The sequence below is a fragment of the Lampris incognitus genome, chromosome 1 (assembly GCF_029633865.1).
Source record: "Lampris incognitus isolate fLamInc1 chromosome 1, fLamInc1.hap2, whole genome shotgun sequence".
In the NCBI taxonomy this organism is placed as follows: Eukaryota; Metazoa; Chordata; class Actinopteri; order Lampriformes; family Lampridae; genus Lampris; species Lampris incognitus.
In genome coordinates, this window is record NC_079211.1 from 144,319,109 (window position 1) to 144,341,791 (window position 22,683).

General features: G+C 46.6%; 1 protein-coding gene across 1 annotated transcript in view; it reads right to left on the reverse strand.

The window, feature by feature from the left end:
• The window catches only part of hmcn2 (hemicentin 2), a 67,294-nt gene that overhangs the window by 26,064 nt on the left and 18,547 nt on the right, over positions 1–22,683 (reverse strand). Inside the window, exons 18-44 of the mRNA XM_056276068.1 lie at positions 22,428–22,555; positions 22,186–22,330; positions 21,737–21,849; positions 19,066–19,225; positions 18,713–18,872; positions 13,450–13,577; positions 13,010–13,261; positions 10,692–10,775; positions 8,526–8,717; positions 8,284–8,414; positions 7,990–8,134; positions 6,737–6,863; positions 6,469–6,626; positions 5,477–5,755; positions 4,559–4,701; positions 4,290–4,440; positions 3,747–3,965; positions 3,525–3,638; positions 3,226–3,413; positions 3,033–3,129; positions 2,690–2,851; positions 2,430–2,543; positions 1,996–2,192; positions 1,785–1,866; positions 1,548–1,679; positions 1,304–1,447; positions 998–1,157 (exon numbers count right to left, since the gene is read on the reverse strand). Coding sequence (XP_056132043.1) covers positions 998–1,157; positions 1,304–1,447; positions 1,548–1,679; positions 1,785–1,866; positions 1,996–2,192; positions 2,430–2,543; positions 2,690–2,851; positions 3,033–3,129; positions 3,226–3,413; positions 3,525–3,638; positions 3,747–3,965; positions 4,290–4,440; positions 4,559–4,701; positions 5,477–5,755; positions 6,469–6,626; positions 6,737–6,863; positions 7,990–8,134; positions 8,284–8,414; positions 8,526–8,717; positions 10,692–10,775; positions 13,010–13,261; positions 13,450–13,577; positions 18,713–18,872; positions 19,066–19,225; positions 21,737–21,849; positions 22,186–22,330; positions 22,428–22,555 — 4,105 coding nt within the window. The remainder of the gene's footprint in view (positions 1–997; positions 1,158–1,303; positions 1,448–1,547; positions 1,680–1,784; positions 1,867–1,995; positions 2,193–2,429; positions 2,544–2,689; positions 2,852–3,032; positions 3,130–3,225; positions 3,414–3,524; positions 3,639–3,746; positions 3,966–4,289; positions 4,441–4,558; positions 4,702–5,476; positions 5,756–6,468; positions 6,627–6,736; positions 6,864–7,989; positions 8,135–8,283; positions 8,415–8,525; positions 8,718–10,691; positions 10,776–13,009; positions 13,262–13,449; positions 13,578–18,712; positions 18,873–19,065; positions 19,226–21,736; positions 21,850–22,185; positions 22,331–22,427; positions 22,556–22,683) is intronic.

Consider the following 22,683-nt stretch of genomic DNA (forward strand, 5'->3'; position numbering starts at 1 on the left):
TGGTTGGCAACTCTGATAGGCCATGCCTTGCAATCGGTGCGTTATGCCGGGCAAACAGCCCAAAAATGAAATACTGCAACACTGCTCACTTTGCTGTAGCCTAGGCTAAATTTCGAGGGTTTTGAGTCAGGTCAGGTTTGGGTGGTTAATTAACGCATATTTTAGCAGGTCGGGTGGGGCGGATTGGCTCTGGTAACAGGTTGGGCGAGTGCGGGTGGTGGGGCGGTCTATTTCGTTGCCTACCAACACGGGGATCGCTGGGTCGAATCCCCGTGTTACCTCCGGCTTGGTTGGGCGTCCCTTCAGACACAATTTTCGTATCCAATGCGAGGGTCTAAGGACAGGATGTTGTGTTGCCCCTTGAGGCAAATTTGTAATTTGTGATACTAGGCTATACAAATAAAATTGACTTGACTTGACAATTGGCTGTGTCTGCGGGTGGGAAGCCAGATGTGGGTGTGTGTCCTGGTCGCTGCACTAGCACCTCCTCTGGTCGGTCGGGGCACCTGTTTGGGGGTTAGAGGGAACTGGGGGGAAAAGCGTGATCCTTCCATGTGCTACGTCCCCCTGGAGAAGCAGCTGGCAACTTCACATGTATCGGAGGAGGCATGTGGTAGGCTGCAGCCCCCCCCGCCCCCCGGATCAACAGAGGGGGTGGCGCAGCGACCGGGATGGCTCAGAAGAGTGGGGTAATTAGCCAAGTACAAATGGGGGGAGACAGGGGGAAAATTCTAAAAAAAAACCTGACCAGCGCATCTTAGCAACAGTAGACAAATACAGCAGCAGACCTCGGTGGTCCTTGATGAAACGCAGATTAGTAGATAAACAGACTCGCGCAATATCAGTCGATAAAAATGTAAACAGGAGATAGAGCAACATTTCATTTTACTATAAATGGCAATAAAAGAAGTCGGGTTAGGTAAGGCGAGATACATAAGTTCTGAAGTTCATTTACTAGCAAGTCAGAAAGTGGCGGGTGTGAAAGAAGGAGACTTACTCGATATGCTGAGTGTCTGATCCCTCTAGAGTCACTCCATCCTTCAGCCAGCTGAGATGAGGTGCGGGGACTCCACTTGCCCTGCATGTGAGGGTCACCTCCTCCCCCTCCGGAGAACTCAGCTCGGACGGGTGGCCAGAATCCAGGATGGTGGGTGATACTGAAAGCCAGTGTCATGGGAGAAAGAAACACGGAATGAGGTATTACTCAAAACATTTTTGTTTTTTAATTTATGGATGTTGTGTAGAGTGGAACTTGAGATTCATATACCTCATATTACTCAATCAGTAAATAACTTTTCATTACCCTGCACTGTGAGAGTGTAGTCCTTCCGTGTCTCCCCCTCGCTGTTCTTGGCCAAACAGGTGTATGTCCCGGCATGAGACAGCGTGAGAGGCCCCAGCTCCAGTCTGTTGCCTCGAACTGACCACTTCCATTGCAGGCTGCTCTCTAGACAGCAAACAGATGCAGTTACAGCAGCTCTCACACATATTCATTATATTATCTATAACTTCCGTTGTTGCCGTTCGTGCCTTTTCACGCTTCTCACCAATAGGAGTTCCATCCTTAAGCCAGGTGACGCTGGGAACAGGGACCCCTGAAGCCTCACACAGCAGAGTAACATGGGAGCCCAGAGTCTGGGTCAGTGACTCATGGAGAGACCCATCCAGGACAGGAGGAACTGTGCAAGTGATTTTTATGAATATATTATATGATTATAATTTAATTTGAGGGCAGATATTGTTGGTGTTAGCACAAGTCAAAACACAGCAGAGACATTACTCACCGTGAACTGTCAGCCTGAAAGTCCTGTCCACCTGGCCAGCCATATTGGACACTTTGCAGGTATACGTACCTCCGTCCGCCAGCTAAGGACCACAAAAGGATGCCAGCAAAAGAAACAGATTAAAAAATAATTATAATAACAATTTAATGAGATCTTTAACAATACCAAAGCCTGCAAAAATTAACATTAAAATGAAACTAGTGGTATTTACCTGTACTCCCACAATCTCAAGCTGGTGGGGATCCATCTTGACTCCATTTCCTGGCACCAGCTGCAACCCATTTCTATACCATGTGACTTCAGGTTTTGGAAAGCCTTGGGCTTCGCATCGGAGGGTGACAGAGGAGCCCACCTGAGGGGTCACCAGCTCTGACTCAGAGTCCAGTCGGGGCTTCAGGGAAGGCAGGACTGTATTTTTGGCAGATAAGATGGAGACATGCCCTCAGAATGACTCATTTTTAATAGCTATGATTGAATCCACTGTTACCTGCTGGTTTGTGGAACAAACAAACATAGTTGATGCATTGCCTTCAGGTATGAGCTGCTCATTAGAAGAGGAGAGTTTCTCGAAGGAAGGGTTTTGGGATTTGGCCATCTGTGAATGTTGTTGAATCACACAGACGGCATCAGTGGGGGCTTTCTCACCATAAACACTAAGTAAGATGCTCTTCTGGTCCTGGCCAGCGGAGTTGGTGGCTGTGCAAACATACTGTCCTGAATCTTCCACTCTGGCTCTGGGTAGCTGCAACATCTGGCCGCCTACAGGTTTAAAACAGTAAAAGCATATTGTAGAAAGCAATAAATGAATCACAAGAAAGGAAATTACTTTACAACCTGATTAATGTTTAGAGGTTATCTGGCACAACACAAAAACAACATTTGGCTTAGAGTTGTGCTGTTCTGACCTGGGAGAATGTGGATACCAGTGCTGAACTGAAGGACCTGACCGTCTCTGGTCCAGGTGATCTCTGGAGGAGGGTAGGCCTGGACGTCACACAGCAAGGACACCATGTTGCCCTCGATCACACTCACCTCCTCCTCCTTCTGGCCATTTATCCTGGGAGGCACTTGGGTACAAGACAGTGGCCTACTTACACACTTACAGGACATTTGGTAGCAGGTTTGCCACATTTATTTCAAACTAGAATAAAAGACCACCATGAAAGGATTTTGGCCCTTACAATGAACTGGAGAAATTGACTTAGGGTAAGTAGCCACTTCATTTTAAGGTTTTTGGGTTTAGCCTACCTTGCACTGTGAGACTGAAGAGTTTCTCCACCGTTCCAACTTTGTTTTTGGCCACGCACAGGTACCCAGCCATGTCAGGTACCTGAACACTGAGAAGCTGAAGGAAAGTTGAGAGGGTACGTTTCTTATTACACGTCTTTAACATGTGTTGGGTAGTATCCTCACATTATAGTGTTGTGCTGTTTTGACTAACCTTGAGTTGTGACCCATCCTCACTGATGTGGTACTGTTTGTCAGTGTGCACTGGCTCCCCATCCCTCAGCCAGGAGATGGCTGGTGTTGGGTATCCTCTCACATCACAATGGAGAACCACAGTACTGTTGACCACTGCTCCAATTTCCTCCATAAACTCCTCCAAGGACCCCATTATCACAGGTGGGACTGGGACAATTAAAGGCAAAAATCAAACACTACAGAAATGACATTTTATCTTATTCGACTTCTTACAATGCATAATAAGTTATACTGCATATGAAAGATGCACACGCCTACCCAGGACCTCCACTTCGAAGTGCATGCGGTCCTCCCCTGCTTCATTGACAGCCTGACATGTATATTTTCCAGCATCTTCTTCCTGCACACGAGGGATCTGCAGCACCTGTCCACCTATGAGGACAACCCCACACAACAGTCAGTTCATCTATGCATCTATGGTCCGCAACAACACATTCAAATTGTTAAATTTACATTGTAAAGACCAGAGGTCTCTCTGACCTGGAAGCAGTACAACTCCATCAGCGGTGGTGAGCAGACGCTCATCTTTGTACCAGCTGAGCTTGGGCGGGGGGATGGCATTACTCTCACAGGACAGACTGATAGGATGGCCCAGGACCACCTCTCTCTTATCCGTCATGTCTTCATTGTGGTCTTCATCCTCCTCACCAAGACCCCAGGCTGCTTCTCTGTTATTCATGCGGTGGAAAACTGGGGGAACTAATGAAAGCATTGTGTGTTAGTAAGTCAGTATGTGTCCACAGAGCAGTGCTGTGGTCAGCTAAATTTTAAATAATTCCCTGCAGCATTGTCTCAAAAATTCAAATATAATTTTACTTCAAAAAATTCTTCTATCCGGACAGTATGATGTCAGTGAGCCACTCAATAATGTAATTTGATGAAATTATTGAAAATGAATACTCAGTCATTATTGTGTGGTTGGATTTACTTATTTTTTCAAATGAGCGAGCTCAGAGTGGTGATCCCAATGCCACTATGGAGAATAAATAAGTTGATTTAACAAAATACTGATGGATAACACACCCTGAATGGTGACATGAAAGTCTCTCTTGTCCTCTCCTGCAGTGTTGGTGACCACACAGGTATACTGCCCTTCATGGGACAGCATGGCGCCCTCTATGTGCAGGAGGTGGCCACTCTCTCGAATACCCGCGACAGAGTGACCGTTCAGCAACTAAGCAAGGAAACATGTGCTATAGATTATACTACATTTTTGTCTCGTACTGTCTCTCATGCAGTCAGCGGTTGTCTAAATAACTAAATGAAAGCACTTATCAGGCTCAAACACCAACCTGTCCATCTTTGAACCATTGGGTCTTGGGTTCAGGGAAGCCTTTGGCAAGGCAGGCTAGAGTTAAGGTACCGTTGAGCCGTACTTTCTCCTCCCGGCTACCAAAACTCAGGGATGTAGAGTCTCCTTCGATTTGTGGTGGAACTGACAAAGAATCAGATAGTGAGAGTTTGACTCCAGCACGTTACTGTCTGAGCGATGGACATTATAAATGACACAGTTAGGTGAATCACTTCATCTGGACACAACATTTATTGGGAGAACACAGAGGAGCTAACATGTCAGGCCAGGACTCCGCAGTCTACACCCATCTACAGGCTAGTGGCCACTCTTTCAAGGATGAGGATGTGCACATCCTTGATGCGGAGGAACGCTGGTTTGATTTTGATATACTTTATTAATCTCCATGGGGAAATTCATGCTCTGCATTTAACCCATCCAAGCTGTGTAGCTAGGAGCAGTGGGAGCCGCTGTGGCCGCCCGGGGACCAACTCCAGTTCATCTTGCCATGCCTCGGTCAGGGGCACAGACAGGAGTATTAACCCTAACATGCATGTCTTTTTTGATGGTGGGGGAAACCAGAGCACCCAGAGGAAACCCACCGCAGACACGGGAAGAACATGCAAACTCCACACAGAGGACGACCTGGGATGACCCCCAAGGTTGGACAACCCCGGGGTTCGAACCCAGGACCTTGTTGACCATTTTAGACTGAAGAGGTCACTTAGATGAGTGATTAAACTTTTCTCCCAATAAACGTTGTATCTAGATGAATCGGTTCATTTGGACACAATGTTTATTGGGAGAAACATTGTGTCCACATGAACCGATTCGCCTTTCTGTGATTTCTTTACTTGGATTATTGAGCATGCATAAAGACGTTATAAATGACAATGCTCGTCTGTGGCACCTCTCTTACCCAGGACTTGAAGGGAATAGTGTTTGAGAGCAGTGCCAGCTGGGTTAGTGGCCCGGCAGGTGTAGAGGCCGGCACTGTCTCCCTGTGCTGACCCTAACCGTAGAGCCTGCCCACCATGGGTGTAGGTCAGCTGGGCACTGGACACAATGGGCTGGTTGTCCTTCAGCCAGGTGATACTGGGTAAGGGAGAACCCTCCACATTGCAGGGTAGGACTGTGGAGAAACCCAGCACCACCTCCACCTCAGTGGTCTCAGCAGGGCCCTTGATGGTCGGGGGAGCTGAAGAGATAGGGACACAGAAATAGCAATGGATAAACAATAGGTTGTTCACGTTTAAAGCTGCTACACAGAGTCGTTACCTGATTATTTATCAGCCACAAATCCAAATGTGATGCCTCGATATCACCGACACAAGCAAATGAGAACATCAACAAGAAAATCAATATTGCTGTATCATCATTCCTAAGTGCCAGCCTCTGGGTCAGATTCCCTGCGGAAATCTGACAAAACGATTAAAGGCACACAGACGGGATACATGGTCACAATTAGAAATGCATTACGTCATCACTGCACATCTTGCAAACACTACATCTCCAACTTTTCCCTTCAAAACAAATACACAAACTACCAGAGGGTGAATGCAGATCTTACAATGCAAGGCAATGCTTATGAGAAATGAAATCGTTCTTAACACTACTGCTTTTATCCATTGAGATGTGTAAAGTAACAAAAGTCCAAAACTCCTCGTAGCAGCTTTAACTTTCAATGTGAAGTCGTTTTATATTTCATTGAATTCATACTTCATTAGGTAGCGTTCAGAGTAGACAAAAAAAGAAAGGTGAGAGAGCGAGATATATGGGAGGATGTAGAAAAGGCCATGAGTGCTGAATCTAAACCCACTAGCACCTCTACCACCCCGAAACCACACAAGAAGCTCATATTTTGATGTGATTTGAACTGGGTCGGACAAAAATCAAAGCATGGGGCTTAACCTTGCACTGTGAGTCTGAACTGGCGCATCTGAGTCCCTGCGTCGTTACTGGCCAGACACTGGTAGAGTCCCTGGTCCCTCAGCCTCACCGACTTCACTTTCAATACCTGGCCACCTTCCAGGAACTCCACATGGGGGTCCCCATCACGAGACAGAACCCTAGAGAGAGAGAGAGAGAGAGAGAGGCAAGAAGGGTCAAATCCATATGCCTGCTGTATTCTTCATGCAATGGTGAAAGCTAGGGGGTTAGAGTACTTCCTCCCACTTACTCTCCATCCCGGCTCCATTCTACTCTAGGCGCTGGGCGTCCACTGACCCGACACTGAAACTCAACCTCCTGACCCAAAACCACAGCCAACTCCTGCAGCCGTGATGTCCCCGAGATCACCGGTGGAGCTGTGATGGGACACACGTGCCAGCGAATAAACAGACAGTACATACATAGGATAGTACACACAACGTAACTCAGGGGTCGATTTGAGCAAAGATGCATAGGGGATGCCATCCACCTAGTAAACAAAATGACAAAAACCGGGTGTCCGGGTGGCATAGCAGTCTATTCTGTTGCCTACCAACATGGGGATCGCCAGTTCAAATCCCAGTGTTGCCTCCGGGTTGGTCGGGCATCCCTATAGACACAATTGGCCGTGTCTGCGGGTGGGAAGCTGGATGTGGGTATGTGTCCTGGTCACTGCACTAGCACCTCCTCTTCGGGGGGGGAGACTGGGGGGGATTAGTGTGATCCTCCCATGCGCTACATCTCCCTGGTGAAACTCCTCACTGTCAGGTGAAAAGAAGCAGCTGGCGACTCCACATGTGTCGGAGGAGGCATGTGGAAGTCTGCAGCCCTCCCCGGATCAGCAGAGGGGGCGGAGTAGTGACCAGGATGGCTCGGAAGAGTGGAGTAATTGGCCAGATACAACTGGGGGGGGGGGTGAAAAAAATCCCACCCACCCCCAGAAAAAAGACAAAAACCAACCTTTTGCAAAACAGGCATCCCCCTTCCCATCTCCTTAGGGTTAAAGGTGCTATGTGATTTATCTTAATCAAGGAATGTTAGTTCGTATAAAAACATCTGTTGTGAATTACTTCAAATTGACACGCAGCATGTGTGTTTTTGCAATGAAGTTCATGAACTGTGTGGCATACAATGTTCTGTGGACACGGCAGTGAATAAATATTGTAATAAAATGAATTCTTAACAGTATACTTAGTATATAATTATTACTAAAATTGTCGCCGTTATAATATAAACAAAAGGGGAGTCCAAACAGAAAAATGACTCGTAAGACCAGAGACATGTTTTTTTCTGCGATCTCAAATGGTTTTTAAATCCACTTGGTGTAAGAAAATCTTTCATGGTTGAGAATATGTATGGCTATAGTAAAAGATGATCGTGGGGGGGGGGTTTAAGCCCCCAGTCACCCACCACCAGGTCGGTTGTCCCCACCGGACGCCACCATCCCCTTGTAAATTTTCTTTCAAATCAACTCGAGGTTCCTTGGTGTATTCATACAGGTACCTTGTACCACTATGTTATATTCTCTCCGGGCCTCCCCAGCCGAGTTGTGGGCTGTGCAGGTAAATTGCCCCGCGTGCTCTGATTGAACTCTGTAGATTCTCAGGAGTCTTTTCCCATTCTGCAGATACACTCCCGGACTTTCCGCCTAGATCCAAAAAGAAAAAGAGAAAAAAAAATGACCCACAGCATTATTTTGTGATTAGCCGGGTGACCACTTGGTGGCATCGTACAGCTAACTATGCTCTTGTAACATGTATTTGTGTGATACAAACTAATGCAGAGAAGGGGACTTACTGGATGACCGTCTTTAGTCCAAGTAATTGACGGCGAGGGGATACCAAAGGCATCACAGCCAAGCGTGAGAGGCTGTTTCAAGGTGACGGTGAGGTTGACAGGCTTGCCATCATCTTGGATCTCAGGGGGAACTAGAGGGACGCAGGAGAAAAAGAAAGACGTTGGTTCTCACTACCAGACAATTTATCACTTATACCCATGGACGCTCAGAGCAAAAATAAGAGAGTAAAACGATTTCTTACCATTCACTTTCAATCTGGTCTTCCTCTCGGCAGAGCCCGCCTCATTGGTGGCCACACATTTGAAGTCGCCACTGTGACTGGCAGATGCTGCGGCAATAACAAGTGATCCATCCCGCAACATGGACAGCTCCGATTGGTCAGGGTGTATCTCAAGGCCATTCTTGAACCAGCGCACCTTCGGAGGAGGTGAACCTGCAAGTGCAAAGACAAGAGGGGGTGCGGAGTGAGTGGTAAGGTTTTAAATTAACTTTATCTGGCAGAAAGAAAAGTTACTTCCATCTCTCCGCTTCCCTACAGGAGAACATAATGGGCAAGCAGCCCAGACCGGGGGAAAAAAAAAAACAGGCTCTACATTTATCTGTTGGACAGCAGGACAGGGGGGGGAAACTCTGCCAAAATGGTTAAAGCCCTGTTCGCCCGCAAGAGCAAGACTTCAAGGTTAGAGTCGCACAAGGAGCCAAAACATACTATATTGGGTAGATGTCAGATTTAAAGTGCTAGTATCAAGATTTATCACCGGAATCTGAGGTGAAGGCCTTGTAAAGTACAATAGTAGTCGTTGGACAGGCAGTTCAAAAGCACCGGTGCATACATCCAGGCGCCTACAGATTACCATGCAGAAAATGAGTTGAAAACGGCAGGGGGGGGGGGGAGCAGAGTGATGGCCAGGGCCAGCTCCCAGGACAAGAGGGAAAGAGCTACAGTATTCCTGTCCCCTCGAGCGAGTTGTAATAAAAGCGCATTGCAGACATCTAAAGGCCACCGCTCTGCCTATTTACAGAGGCATTACATATACAAACGCCACGGAGGAGGCGGTGCAAACCAGGCAATTCATCCCCAATCTATTGTATTCGAAAAAAGCGAGAGACTCAGGACAGTCAAAGGTGTTGTTATAATCTGTTCCCCTCTTGAAACATGTGTTTACAAACTCTGAATCAAATTCATTATCTCATTGCTGGGAGGAAACTCATACATATGTTTATGTTTTAGATGTTAACGTATCTCATTAGCAGACTTTGAATTTATTTGCCCTGGCTGACGAACGCTAAGATCATTTCTTTCATGTGTTTCTCAAATAATTACCTCCACCGAGCACAATGTTCTTGTTTGTGCACTAATAATATCCTGATGGCAGAGTTTGATTTTTTTTTTTTTTTTTAATCTCGCCCAAACACGTGCATCGCCGGCTATCACTGAGGGAACCTCTGTCTTCTGACGCTGCGTGCTTCTCCCTGGGCGCCAAGGGGCTCCGAACATCCCTGAATAGGCTCTGCGGAGGTGGGTGGAGACGGGTGGGTAGAAACACCGGTAGGGTCTCGCAGCCTGCCTGCACGTCTGTCCGACTTGGTTGGAGGCGGGGGGGGGGGGGGACTGGTGGAACCCTCTCTTCCTCTTCCTGCGCGCCATGGTGCACCCCAGACAGCTCTGTCCATTATCTGCCAGCAGCAGCCTGTAATTAGGATTCCTCTCCCAGCAGGATTCGTCATAGAGGAAAGCAGATGTGGCTCACTGAGGCAGCCGGCAGAATGATGTTCCAGCTGTTGCTCTACATTGGTCCAAGTCGTCACCTTCGCAAACACGGCCCGTTACCATGGCGGGCCTCCATACAAACAATATCTGTTTACCCGGGCTGTCAGAGAGGCTTCAATAGATGCTAAAATAGGAAACAAAAGAGTCGAAGCTGCAGCCGCCGACGTACGTGAACGCACGATGCATGAACGCGCATGAGTCCGCGCTCTTGTCTTTTTGACAAAACAACTTTTTGCCCGCCCACCTGAGTACCGCTACCTCGTTCTCACATTTGATATTAAGAAAAAACACACATGCACAGCATGTCTCTGGGTGCTGAAATAGGTGTTCCTTTTGATATGGTGAGGATATTGAGATTATTTTTCTCCTTTGACAATTTAGAGCCTGTGGCAAAAGCAGAGTTTTGCTTTGCTGGTGCAGAAATACGCAGATATGTCCTACATTTTATCTGATTTTGCTGTGGCAATAAAGAAACTGGGCCCTAAAAACGTACCTGGAAGAAGAAGAAAAAAAGCCTCTACAGCCTCTTGGTTTTGTCACAGTCTTTAAATTATCCTTTTTCTAAATGCCAGGCCTTTCACTGCCCTATCCCTATCTGTCCGTCGGATGCTGACTCATCTGTGAGTCATTTCCTACCTTCAGCGGGGCAGGGGATGATGACCTTGCTGTTAGCTACTTTCTCCATGAAGGCATCTCCAGGCTCTGCAAAGGACGGTACCTCTGTGAGAACAGATAAAGCATGTCAGCTGTGTGGTCAAAGAGTTAAGACATAAGCGTATTTGTTAAATATCAAATCATACCAAACATTTTGAGACGTCGAGACCTTGCATGAGCACAGTATCTCTGGCACACTTAAATCAAGCTTGGTTTAGTTTTTAGTGTAGGCCTTTGCATTCCCTGCAGAACACAGGCCAATGATGAATTGCTCCGACCCTCTTTTATGACTTGCGCCATCTCTATAAATTGTCATGTCAGGTCCTCTGATGCTTGTCTCCGGGTAGTTCTTGGTAAATGCTTATGTAGTTATTGCCATTTTGTTCTGCCTTGCGGTGTTTAGGAGTCCACTTTCTCCAAGCCGCTAATGAATCCCCGCACGATGTCTTGAGAAAATGATTTATGAACGTTGGAGGTCTCTTGAGTATGTTAGCAGGGATCCTCCGTGTTTATGAACGAGGAGAATGCTCTTAAATCAAGTCTGCCTAGCGTCAAATACTAACCTGAAGCTAGGCATTAGAAAAAAAGGTTAATCTGTGAGGTAAGCAGAAAATGACGGCCCATTTGAACTGACAATGTGACTGACTTCGGTACCCCCAACTCTCTTGTTAACCTTAAGCCTGGACTTCATTTCAACCAATCCCTTGACAAACAGACTGACCTTTGAGGGTCAGAGTGCACCTCAATCAACCGCTCACATCCCCTGCAAGACTGACCTTACATACTGCCAGAGAGAATGTGGTCTAAAGGACTGCCTGTGCTCTTGCAGTGTGCAGCTACCTCAAGAGAATCAACCTCTTAAAATTGTATCACAGGCTAAAACTGGAGCACAGCATCCGAAATGTTCACAGCAGGGAAAGGTCGCTTAACCGTACCTTATCTGGCAATTATCTTGTGTATTTCTGTACAATTCTTAAAGACAAACAATCATGGCTTTCAGCATTATCTATCTATCTATCTATCTATCTATCTATCTATCTATCTATCTATCAATCTATCTATTTATACGTATATATGTCTATATGCTGTAGGGATAACACTCCATCAGCAGCCATAATTCATGACATTACAGATGGATATTCTGAGAATGTGAAAGCTTACTTCCTGGCTTGCCAACAGGCTCCTTTGCATGAGAAAATACGACTATCAACACTGTATAAACTGTATAAGAAAATGCAGCTGGCACTGTTTCGTACAGCTGTAATGTAGCATTGTAATTCACATTTTCTTATACAATGCAGTCGATTAGCAAACCAGGAAATAAGTATTCACTGTCATGCCTTGTCCACCAGTGATGTCACTGGTGGACACAAACATTTTCCCCCTTTTACTCCCCAATTGTACTTGGCCAATTACCCTACTCTTCCGAGCCATCCCGGTCGCTGCTCCACCCACCCCCTCTGCCCATTCGTGGAGGGCTGCAGACTACCACATGCCTCCTCCGATAAATGTGGTGTTGCCAGCCGCTTCTTTTCACCTGACAGTGAGGAGTTTCACCAGGGGGATGTAGCGCATGGGTGGATCACGCTATTCCCCCCAGTCCCCCCCCCCCAAACAGGCGCAGCGACTGACCAGAGGAGGCACTAGTGCAGCGACCAGGACACATACCCACATCAGGCTTCCCACCCGCAGACACGGCCAATTGTGTCTGCCGGAGGTAACATGGGGGGGATTCGAACCGGCGATCCCCATGTTGGTAGGCAATGGAATAGACCACTATGCTGCCCGGATACCCACTGGTGGAAACAATTTTGTTTGAGTTTCAGTGACACAGAGGACTGCTCAGTAATTTTGCTGATAAAGGAGTGTCATCAACATATATGCATAAAGAGATGCTGTTGACAGTTGTGATGGTTTTCCTTTAAGATTAACATTTACATTGACTCATTTGGCAGACATTTTTATCAAAAGCAACTTAAAAGAGTCAGGACTGGCATCAGAGAGCGCCTTAGACCATCAAGAAGTATAGAATAGGGGAATCAAAGTATAAAGTCGATCGATATTGCCACAAAAGAGTAAAACAGGCAAATTATGCAATGATGAGAGCATAAAAATGGCAGCTCCATAGTAGACAGCAATAATATTGGTGTTTAAGTAGGTTAGGCCGAAATAGTAACAGTCGACGCCAATTCATAGTCATTGCACCGCACCACCAGAGATCATTTAAGGGTCAAGCTAGTACTTAACAAACAAACAGGGTTAATGTTGTAAATCTGTAAAGCCTTACTCCGGATATTTACCGAGAACTTCCAGTTTGATCTCCAAGGTGTCCTGTCCAGCATTGTTCTTGGCCACACACTGGTAGGTGCCTTGGTCAGCAAGGGTGACTTGTTGGATCTGCAAGGCTAAAGGGTCACTGACCTCAACAGGAAGCCCATTGTGGAACCAGCTGACCACCGGGCTGGGCTCGCCCTGGACCACACAGGGCAGAGTCACTGTTTGGCCAATCAGGGCTTTCAGCAGGGAGGGAGCTGCCTGAATCCTAGGCTTAGCTTTAGACACAGACAAACCCAAAATACATGTCTCACCGTATGTGTTAACCCATTTAGCACACATATTTGACATATTTTGGCAGTGATGTATCCCCATAAATCTATCAACATGACAGCATGTTAAAAATGGAAAGCTGAAAAGTTTCTGGGACGTTTTTACACATTGTAATGGAGCCTCATGGAGTCACCTTGAACGTGCAAATTGTAGCTTAGGGACGCGTTGCCTGCTGGGTTTGCTGCAGTGCAGGTGTACAGTTTACTATCAATCAAGCGTACATCAGTGATCCTCAGGGAGCCTGAAGGCAAAACAGTGAACCTGGGAGGTGGTTAGGGGTCAAGGGTGAAGGAACAAAAAAACAACACTTCATGAGTCAATGAAGATCTATAGCCTTGTGTATATTGTAGGAGTATATATGTGCTTTCGAAGTGACAGTTCACTTTGGTGCCGTTTTTCATTTTATGTACCCCCACATAATGAAATGAATAGTACATGAATAGCCAACTTCCAATATTAGATGCCGCTGGCTTCCACAGTAATGCCACTCAAGTGATCTTACTTACTGACAATATGGTCTAAAGATTTTACTTACATTTACTAGTCGGCCACAATATTTGTTGTGTGTCCAAGATTACGTCTCTCAGGAATAAACTAAATGTTTTTTGCAATTACTGAACAAAAAAAGCTTGATCAAAGCACCTGTCAGCATAGTTAATGGATTCCCAAGGCATCTAATGCCAGTTGAACTAAAGTGGCAACAGGCATGTTTAAAAGTGATAATTTTCTCAGACTTAAAATATTTTTTCAAAGCTCTAATCTACAGAGTGCCACTCTTGCAACCACATTTGGATCACGTTCAGTGTTGTGGTTAATCTCATTGTTAAAGGAAAACTCCAACATTTTTTAACTTAAGCCCTATTTTTATCTTGTAGGAGTCACGGCGAGCAGTTGGTAGTATAAGCTTTTAATTAATCCACTACTGAGCTGTTCTATTAATGCTAGGCATCAACTGATCCAATTCAAGGTGATGCACAGGCTTCATTGTTCAAAAACTAAATTGCACAGAATCTTTCCTACCATTTCCACACCGCTCCCGGTGTGGGAAGATGGTGGCGCAAATTCATGTTTGCAGCAGCCTCACCCAGTACCAGTGTAGGAAGATGGTGGTGCAAATTCACATTTGCAGCAGCCTCGCCCAGTACCATGCATGCAGTGTCTTTGTCCAAGTCTGCGTCTAAGTTTGTCTTCATTTGATGGCTGGGAAAGCTAGCGCTGGATCAGCTGGGAGAGCTTGGTCTGCTGCGCCCTGTGGGCCCAGGGACCACGGCCCTGCCTGGAGCTGTGCCCAAAGAGGTAACACCGAGGGCGGTCTGACAGGACGCAGAAGAAGGGCAGGCAAAGCTAACTGCTAGCCCATGCACACCAGCAGTTCCGATAACACCGACGGAGGTCTGGCGGCGGCCTTGCTTAGCCTTGACTGTGTTCTTAGTGTCATCGTGTGGAGAGCGGGGAGGTGTGTTGAAGGTGTCTGGCTGGGAGAGCTAGCACTGGATCGGCTGAAGGAGCTTGGTCTGCTGCAATCCTGTAGGTTCAAGGACCACGGCCCTGACTGGAGCTGCGCCTGAAGAGGAAAAACTGAGGGCGGTCTGACAGGATGCAGAAGCGGGGCAGGCTAAGCTAACTGCTAGCCCATGCAGACCGGCAGCTCCGACCAGTCATCCTGGCTGACGTTTGTTCTCCTGGACGGTGATTTAGATATATGTGTTAGTTTGGATATATGTGTCCTTGTAGTTTTTGGATGTGTTTTTGTTTTTGTGTTGCACTGCTGGGGGCTGGGGGGAAATGATATTTCGTTTCATTTCATGTGCACAAGTGCATTCTGATTCTAATTTCCTGTCTATGTGATCGATGTAAATGTGCAGGAGGCTCTTCTGACCCACTTTTTCTGGACATGCCCCAAACGGTATCATATTCAAGTGGTTCTCTGACAGGCACGGCTGTGTGTTTGAACCTGATCTGGAGAGTTGCACTACTTGGATTTTTTTCTTTCTCTACTAAACCATAGTGTCGCCGTGCAAAGCACTATTATGTACGGAATGGTCATCGCAAAAAAAGTAATTTTAAGGCTCTGGAAATCAGATACTGTGCCTCAGTTTAAGACTTGGTTAACTGAGCTCACTAGTATATTACATATGGAGACAGTTGGATATGGCATGATGGCCAATCTTAACACATTTTCTGATATATGGCAGCCATTTCTGGATTACCTTGCTCAGTACGACACCGAACCTGACCAGCAACCAAATGCACAGTGTGCCGTCCACCTCTCATTGAGTGCTAAGACGCGTTGTGCAAGCGATCCAGCAGTGTAATTCATTATTTTTCTTAAATACGCCCCGATTCTCTTTCATCCTTTGTTTCCGATTTGTTTGTTTGTATTTTTTTTGTATGGGTTTCTGTTTTCTGTACTATACAGTGGAAAATCCCAGTAAAAATACTGTATCCATCCATCCATTATCCAAACTGCTTATCCTGCTGTCAGGGCCGCGGGGATGCTGGAGCCCATCCCAGCAGCCATTGGGCGGCAGGCGGGGGAACACCCTGGACAGGCCGCCAGGCCATCACAGGGCTGAGTAAAATAAGAAAAAAAAACATCTACCCTGGAATATTTTTTAATTCTTTTTCAAGCCGTAATGTTATTTTCCTTATAGAATCAGAATTTATTTTTTTGCTAAGCATGACATGCATACAAGCAATTTGTCTTGGCCTGAAGAGATGTGAACATAACATCTGAGTCTAGTCTAACAGAAACCGAAACACCTGCATATCACTCTTACAGCACTGCTTTCTTTCTAAAGCAAGACATCCTCAAGATTGCTGTGCACAATGACGACTCGTCCAAAAAACAAAACAAACAAAAAACCTTTGAACTGGAAGAGCTCAAAACCTCCATCCCATGTCAGATGGGTCAAGGATGTCATGTTTCATCTTAATTTGGAGATCAAATTCACGTAAAGGGGTGATAAGGATAAGTTCAAGAAAGGCTGCATGCTATTTCTGATGTAATTTAATAATATTCTAACCAATGTAACAAACTGGGATGCTTCTTGATTTGGGTCTGGAATGGCCCAACATGTGTTAACTGTAGGACGAGAGTACTTCGATGTGTATATTTGGTGAATTACGTTGATGCTGGGCTGGCACGGTGACGCAGTGGTTAGCGCGATCGCCTCACAGTAAGAAGGTCCTGGGTTCAAGCCCCGGGGTAGTCCAACCTTGAGGGTCATCCCGGGTCGTCCTCTGTGTGGAGTTTGCATGTTCTCCCCGTGTCTGCGTGGGTTTCCTCCGGGTGTTCTGGTTTCCTCCCACAATCCAAAGACATGTAGATCAGGTGAATCGGACATGCTAAATTGCCCCTAGGTATGAATGTGTGTGTGTGTGTGTGTGTGTGTGTGTGTGTGTGTGTTGGCCATGTGTGATGGCCTGGCGGCCTGTCCAGGGTGTCTCCCCGGCTGCCGCCCAATGACTGCTGGGATAGACTCCAGCGTCCCCGCGACCGTGACAGCAGGAATGCGGTTCGGATAATGGAATGGAATGGATATTTCATCTAGTGGATCTAGGAATGTGGAGTGGGGAGGGAGGGAGGGGGATTTACTTTGTAAAATTTCTAAATATGTTTGATTTGTACACGTTAAATATGGAAACGTCAATAAACGAGATTTAAAAAAAAATCACTATTGAGCAAGCTCGTGTCAGCAGACAGCTGTGCACCAAGATGCAATTTTACTCCCTAACGTTCCATGAGTGCTCTTTTTAGGCACCAACAGTCCTGGAGTGTTACGAGAGGAGTCTAAAGAGCCTTGGCCTATATACATACATATCCATCTCTAACCTGGAGCAGAAGTCTTGCACTGTAGCCCCGAGAGGAGTGAGTTGTTACGGGAAGACAATGCATGTAAATCACTATGCTGACTGACTGTACTGGGATTGTGTTGTGTGTTCAGACACTTCTCCACACAGCATGAGCATCTTAGTGCCAAAAAAGAGCTCTTTTATTGGACATGATTTGGCCAAGGATTACGTTACATCTTGGTGTGCAGCAATCGGCTGACAGGAGGTTGCTCAATCCTGGATCGATTCAACAATTTCTGCAGCCTATCTTTTTGTTAAGACTCCCAACGATAAGAAAACGGGGCTTGGGTTAAAGAAAAATGCTGGAGTTTCCCTTTAAGTTTTTACTTTCACTTCTAGAATAGTTTGTGTGTGGTACTTCTAAAAATACTTACAAAAAAAAGTAAACACAGTTTTGTGATTTTAGCAGATGTGAGTGTGCCTGCTTAGCAACTAAATTATAACAATAACATGTTAATTCAAGCGAAGACAATCTGGAGGCAGAGCGAGCCCTCTCTTACAACTGCACATGTGGATTAATGCCTCTTCCCCTCCTCTTTAAACAGCCAGAGAAAAAGCAGCAGCATACAACATCGGGACGAAATGACTGCCGCCCCCCCCCCCCCAAAAAAAAAACAAACACACACACTAACCCCGCTCCTCTCTCTTTTCACTTAGGCATGAAGCATGGCTACAACAGAACTCTGAACTCCCACCAATCGACTGTTTATTTCAGAAGTTTACCGCCCCCGCTGGTCTTTTCATGTGAAGGGGATGAAAACACCCTCTCAGAGCTAGAGAAAACAGATCTTCCTTTACCACAGCTTGCCAGTTTCCACAGGTCCTTTACATGTCATGTGTGGACTGATGTGGGGGGCAGGGGGGGCAGGGTCGCTCGTGGAGATGTGTTATTCTCATTAGAAAAGACCACTAAAGAGTCAGCATGTTGTTTTATGGCCGAAGAACCCCAGGGAGTCCCAGCCTCAGGCAGACGAGTCTTGTATCTCGTCCCCTGTCACTCAGTTGTCCTCTGTACTTCCCGGCACATACCCCCCCACCCACCCCACCCGCATTTATACTTTCCTCAGTCTCACACAGGCATATCTGATTCAGTCACTACCACAGCTGTCCTCTATCTGCCCCGAACCATCCAGTCTGGTCTCGGGCCCAGAGGGTCTATCTGTCATCTATCCAGTCTGTGTCCCCAGTGAGCCTGTCTGCCTGCACCCAGAGTGACCACACCAGAGAGCCAGGAAGCAGTGAGCCATGTGGGACCACATGTTACCCCTCAGAGGCTAAACAGCATTCGCTGCATCACAATCTTTGCCTTTGCTGCCTCTGACTGCCTGCCCGCCCGCCTTCAAAAGGCACCACTAAATGAACTCCAACCGTTAACAGTGACGCTGGATCCCATCCGGTTTCAATCAGACTCCCTTGTAAAAAAAAGGAGTGGGTTTAGTTAAGTCGGAAGATGACGTGCTGTGAGCACCTTGCCCTTTATTGTATGTTTTACCTGTTTTTACTGCATCATCGCTACATTGTGAGATGAAACTTCCTCTTACCAGGCTGTGACAGGAGGGATGGGCTGTCCATTTCTGCTCCACGTGACTAACGGAGATGGACTGCCCTGGACCTCACAGGGCAGGATGACTTCTGTCCCCACCTCGGCGGCCATCTTCACCGTGTTGTCTTGGCCACTCACGCTCACAATCCTAGGCATGGCTGAGAGGAGATAAAGCCGTTGTAACAGCGAATCCTGATCTTTTGTCATTCTTCAATGCATTCAGCTAAGGGGAAATTTTGACAAAGAACCTCTGTGGTAGACAATGGCAGTCTGTTGTCTGCAGTAGACTTTTCAAAACAATGGAAAACATCTCTGTGTTTGGGTGAGTGTGGTTGAACATTTGGGCCTCACTGTTGACGCTGAGCTGGATCTCTCGGCTGGCGTAGCCAACAGGACTGGTGGCGGTGCAGCTGTAGATCCCTGCATCCTCAGCAGTGGGGTGGAGGATGCGAAGGTTTCCATCAGGGTCAGACTGAACAGAGGAGGGCTCCCTGGATAAGGGCCGCCTTCCCTGGAGGCACAGCAGGTAGAGTCAGAGATCATTATACATAGAAATCACACACGTTACAACACGAGAGACACTAAACTGGGCTTGGGTGTTTAGAGCTAATCTTGCAATGCCTGGCACGATTTCAGAGCTTTCCCCCCTTAAGTTCCTCTGACACACAAACACAGGAACACAGCCTGCTACAAACACATTCACTACACAAGATGAGTTTCACAGATTCGCTTTTATCTGACATGAAATTTACTCGACTCCAGAGCACTGATCTGAAACACGATGGGACAAAAGCCCGGGAAAAAAAATCCCCAGACTTATTCTGTAATACGCGAGGTTAAAACACAGAAAACAACAGTGTTCAGTATTCGCCTCCCTGAGAAATGGCCACTCAGTGATGGTGTGCAGATGTTTTTTTATTGTGTGTGGGGTTTTTTTTTTTTAGGGCTTTTTTCTGGTAGGTTTTTGACCAACTTATCTACAGTGCACCGTGTAAATAAATGCTAATCCCTACTGACAATGGTATAGAGTGAAGAATCTAACATGCTTACTTACATAAATGCTCATGTCACATCATAGCTCCTCATTCAACAGACGGGATATTTCTGTCACTATTACAATGCTCCTCGAGTCACCTACTCCTCACTCCTGCATTGTTAACAGGAGCGCCCGTCACTCTGAAGGACATCATCCGTTAACCAGCAGTCGACAGTGTCATAGCAACCTAACTGGCATAGCTGGGATAAGAGTCACGCTGCAATCATTTTCAATGACAAATCCGATGCTGTCAAGGTAGGCACAACAATTCCCTGGTTCTGTCATTATAGCCCTGGTTCTGGGCTAACAATGCCTCTACACTGCACTCTTTACTCCTTGGTTTCCCTTTTAGCATAAGACACGCATTACACTAGAGGATGAAGATAACCATTCAGAATTATTATGCGAGTAATGGTTAACTGGTATATCTTAAAAAATGTGTTTCACACCAGTGCAAAACTACCAATATCTTTCACGATGATGGCTGCTGCTTTTGGTTGGGGTTTTTTTCTCCCCTTTTTCTCCCCCAATTGTATCCGGCCAATTACCCCACTCTCCCGAGCAGTCCCGGTCGCTGCTCCACCCCCTCTGCTGATCCAGGGAGGGCTGCAGACTACCACATGCCTCCTCCGATACATGTAGCGTCGCCAGCCACTTCTTTTCACCTGACAGTGAGGAGTTTCGCCAGGGGGGCGTAGCGTATGGGAGGGTCACGCTATTCCCCCCAGTCCCCCCTCCCGAACAGGCGCCCTAACCAAGCAGAGGAGGCGCATCCGGCTTCCCACCCGCAGACACGGCCAATTGTGTCTGTTGGGACACCCGACCAAGCTGGAGGTAACACGGGGATTCGAACCGGCGGTCCCCATGTTGGTAGGCAACGGAATAGACAGCCACGCCACCCGCACACCCTGTTGCTCTAGTTTTGCCTGTAAAATATAGTTATGATTTCACATATAACTCACAGCCGAGGTCAGTTTGAAAGGGGAAACAGGATCCTTTGTAAAACTGCCACCCACCTTTCCATTCCCTTTGTGTTAAACTGTCAGCTTTACACGTAACTAAATCCCTCAGATCTGACATGCAGCATGTGTTTTTACGGCACGAGGATCACGAGTTGCATGGCATATAATGTGCTATATGAGGCGGCATGGCTCAGGAAGTAGAGCGGGTTGTTTAGTAATCAGGAAGTTTACTAGTTCGATTCCCGGCTCCCGCAGAGAGCATGTCGAAGTGTCCTTGAGCAAGACACTGAACCTTTAACTGCTCCTGATGAGCAGGCTGGCGCCTTGCATGGCTGCCTCCGCCATCAGTGTATGAATGTGTGCGTGTGTGAGGCATACACCGAAAAGCACTTTGAGCAGTCGGTAGACTAGAAAAGCGCGACATAAACGCAGTCCATTTATCCATTTAAACAGCCAAGAGACAAGGTGGTGATCGAATATGGTAATAAAATGAATGCTTAACAGTCAAAAGTATAATAAGTATAGAAATACTTTAAAAAATTATGCTGGGTTATTATGCTGGGCTGCTTTTCCTTATGACCATTTTGGCCACATCCCATGTATTCATCCCTGACAAATGGACTCATATAATGGACTTGTATGTATGGACTTGTAAGCATAATAATTCAAACAAAAGGGTCTAATGAAAATACTAAACTATAAGATCGGACATGTTTAATGCTCTTGGTGTAGAAAATCTCTCATCATTTAGAATATGTAGGCCCCATGGCTACAGTTTAAAAGGTGACTGTGGCTTTTTTTTTTGAGTATCCTCCGCCCTCCACCAACACTGTTGTCCCTAACCATCCCACTTGATTTTTTTTCTTATAAATTCACCACTGATTATAGTGTCTTTTAACGCAATTCGACCTAAATTCTGTTGTGGAATACAGAACAAGTCCATTTGTCGGGGATGAATATGTGGGTTGTGGCCAAAATGGTCATTAGGAAAAGTAGATCTGGAGTGAAAAGCGTGACAACCTACCTTGGACCAGACGACAGTTGGCTTGGGAACGCCACTGGACTCACATGATAGGGTGATGGCTACGCCCTCGTTGGCTACGTAATGGTAGGGGCCAGCGTTGATCTCAGGAGGCACTATGGAAGAAGTAGGTCACACATACAGCTGTCTGACTGGCCCTTATCAAGCAGGCCCATAGAATTAGCGCTGGCCTTAGTTAGACAGCAGTATCAGCGCTCAAGGCATTTCTTCATTACAAACTGATGAGCCATAATCTGTCTTGTCTGTCATTATGGCCCTATGAAGAGACCGACTCTGTTCATTAAGGCATGTGGTAAATGAAACTTGTTCACTATAATGAAAGCAGGTGGTCAACTCATCGACGTGTTGTTTTCCATGCTGAGTCACCGCATACTTGAGCGGTGTGTGTCCGGGTAGGACAGCGCTCTCGAGTCTCTTGAGCAAGGACTCACCATGAACCTCCAGGTTGACCGTGATGTTTGCGCTTCCAACTACATTAACGGCGGTGCAGACATATGTCCCAGCATCCTCTGGGCCGGCTCTGTCGATGTGCAAGCTGCCATCACTCCTCAGAAAGGCTCTCCCATTCGACTTTACCTACGACGAATAAATGACGATTGTCAAACAAAAACCAACATGTATGTATATTTTATGAGACAGACACAGAGGAGTGTTTGGTGCTGCCCATTCTTACAAGTTTTCCATTTTGGGTCCAATGTCTTTCGGGGAGGGGTACGCCGTCCAATAGCATGCAAGGAATGTTCAGCGACTGCCCGAGCCCAGTAGTTATGACTGGGGCACCCTGGGCCAAGAGAGGGGGCTCTGTTGACAAAGGCAGGGATATTATTACAGAAGCAGAGCTATATAAATATGAGGCAGCTGCTCTGGAAATAGAGCAGGAGCACTTGAAACTATTTATTTCTGGCTAGAGCCAGCCAACGGGCTGTTGC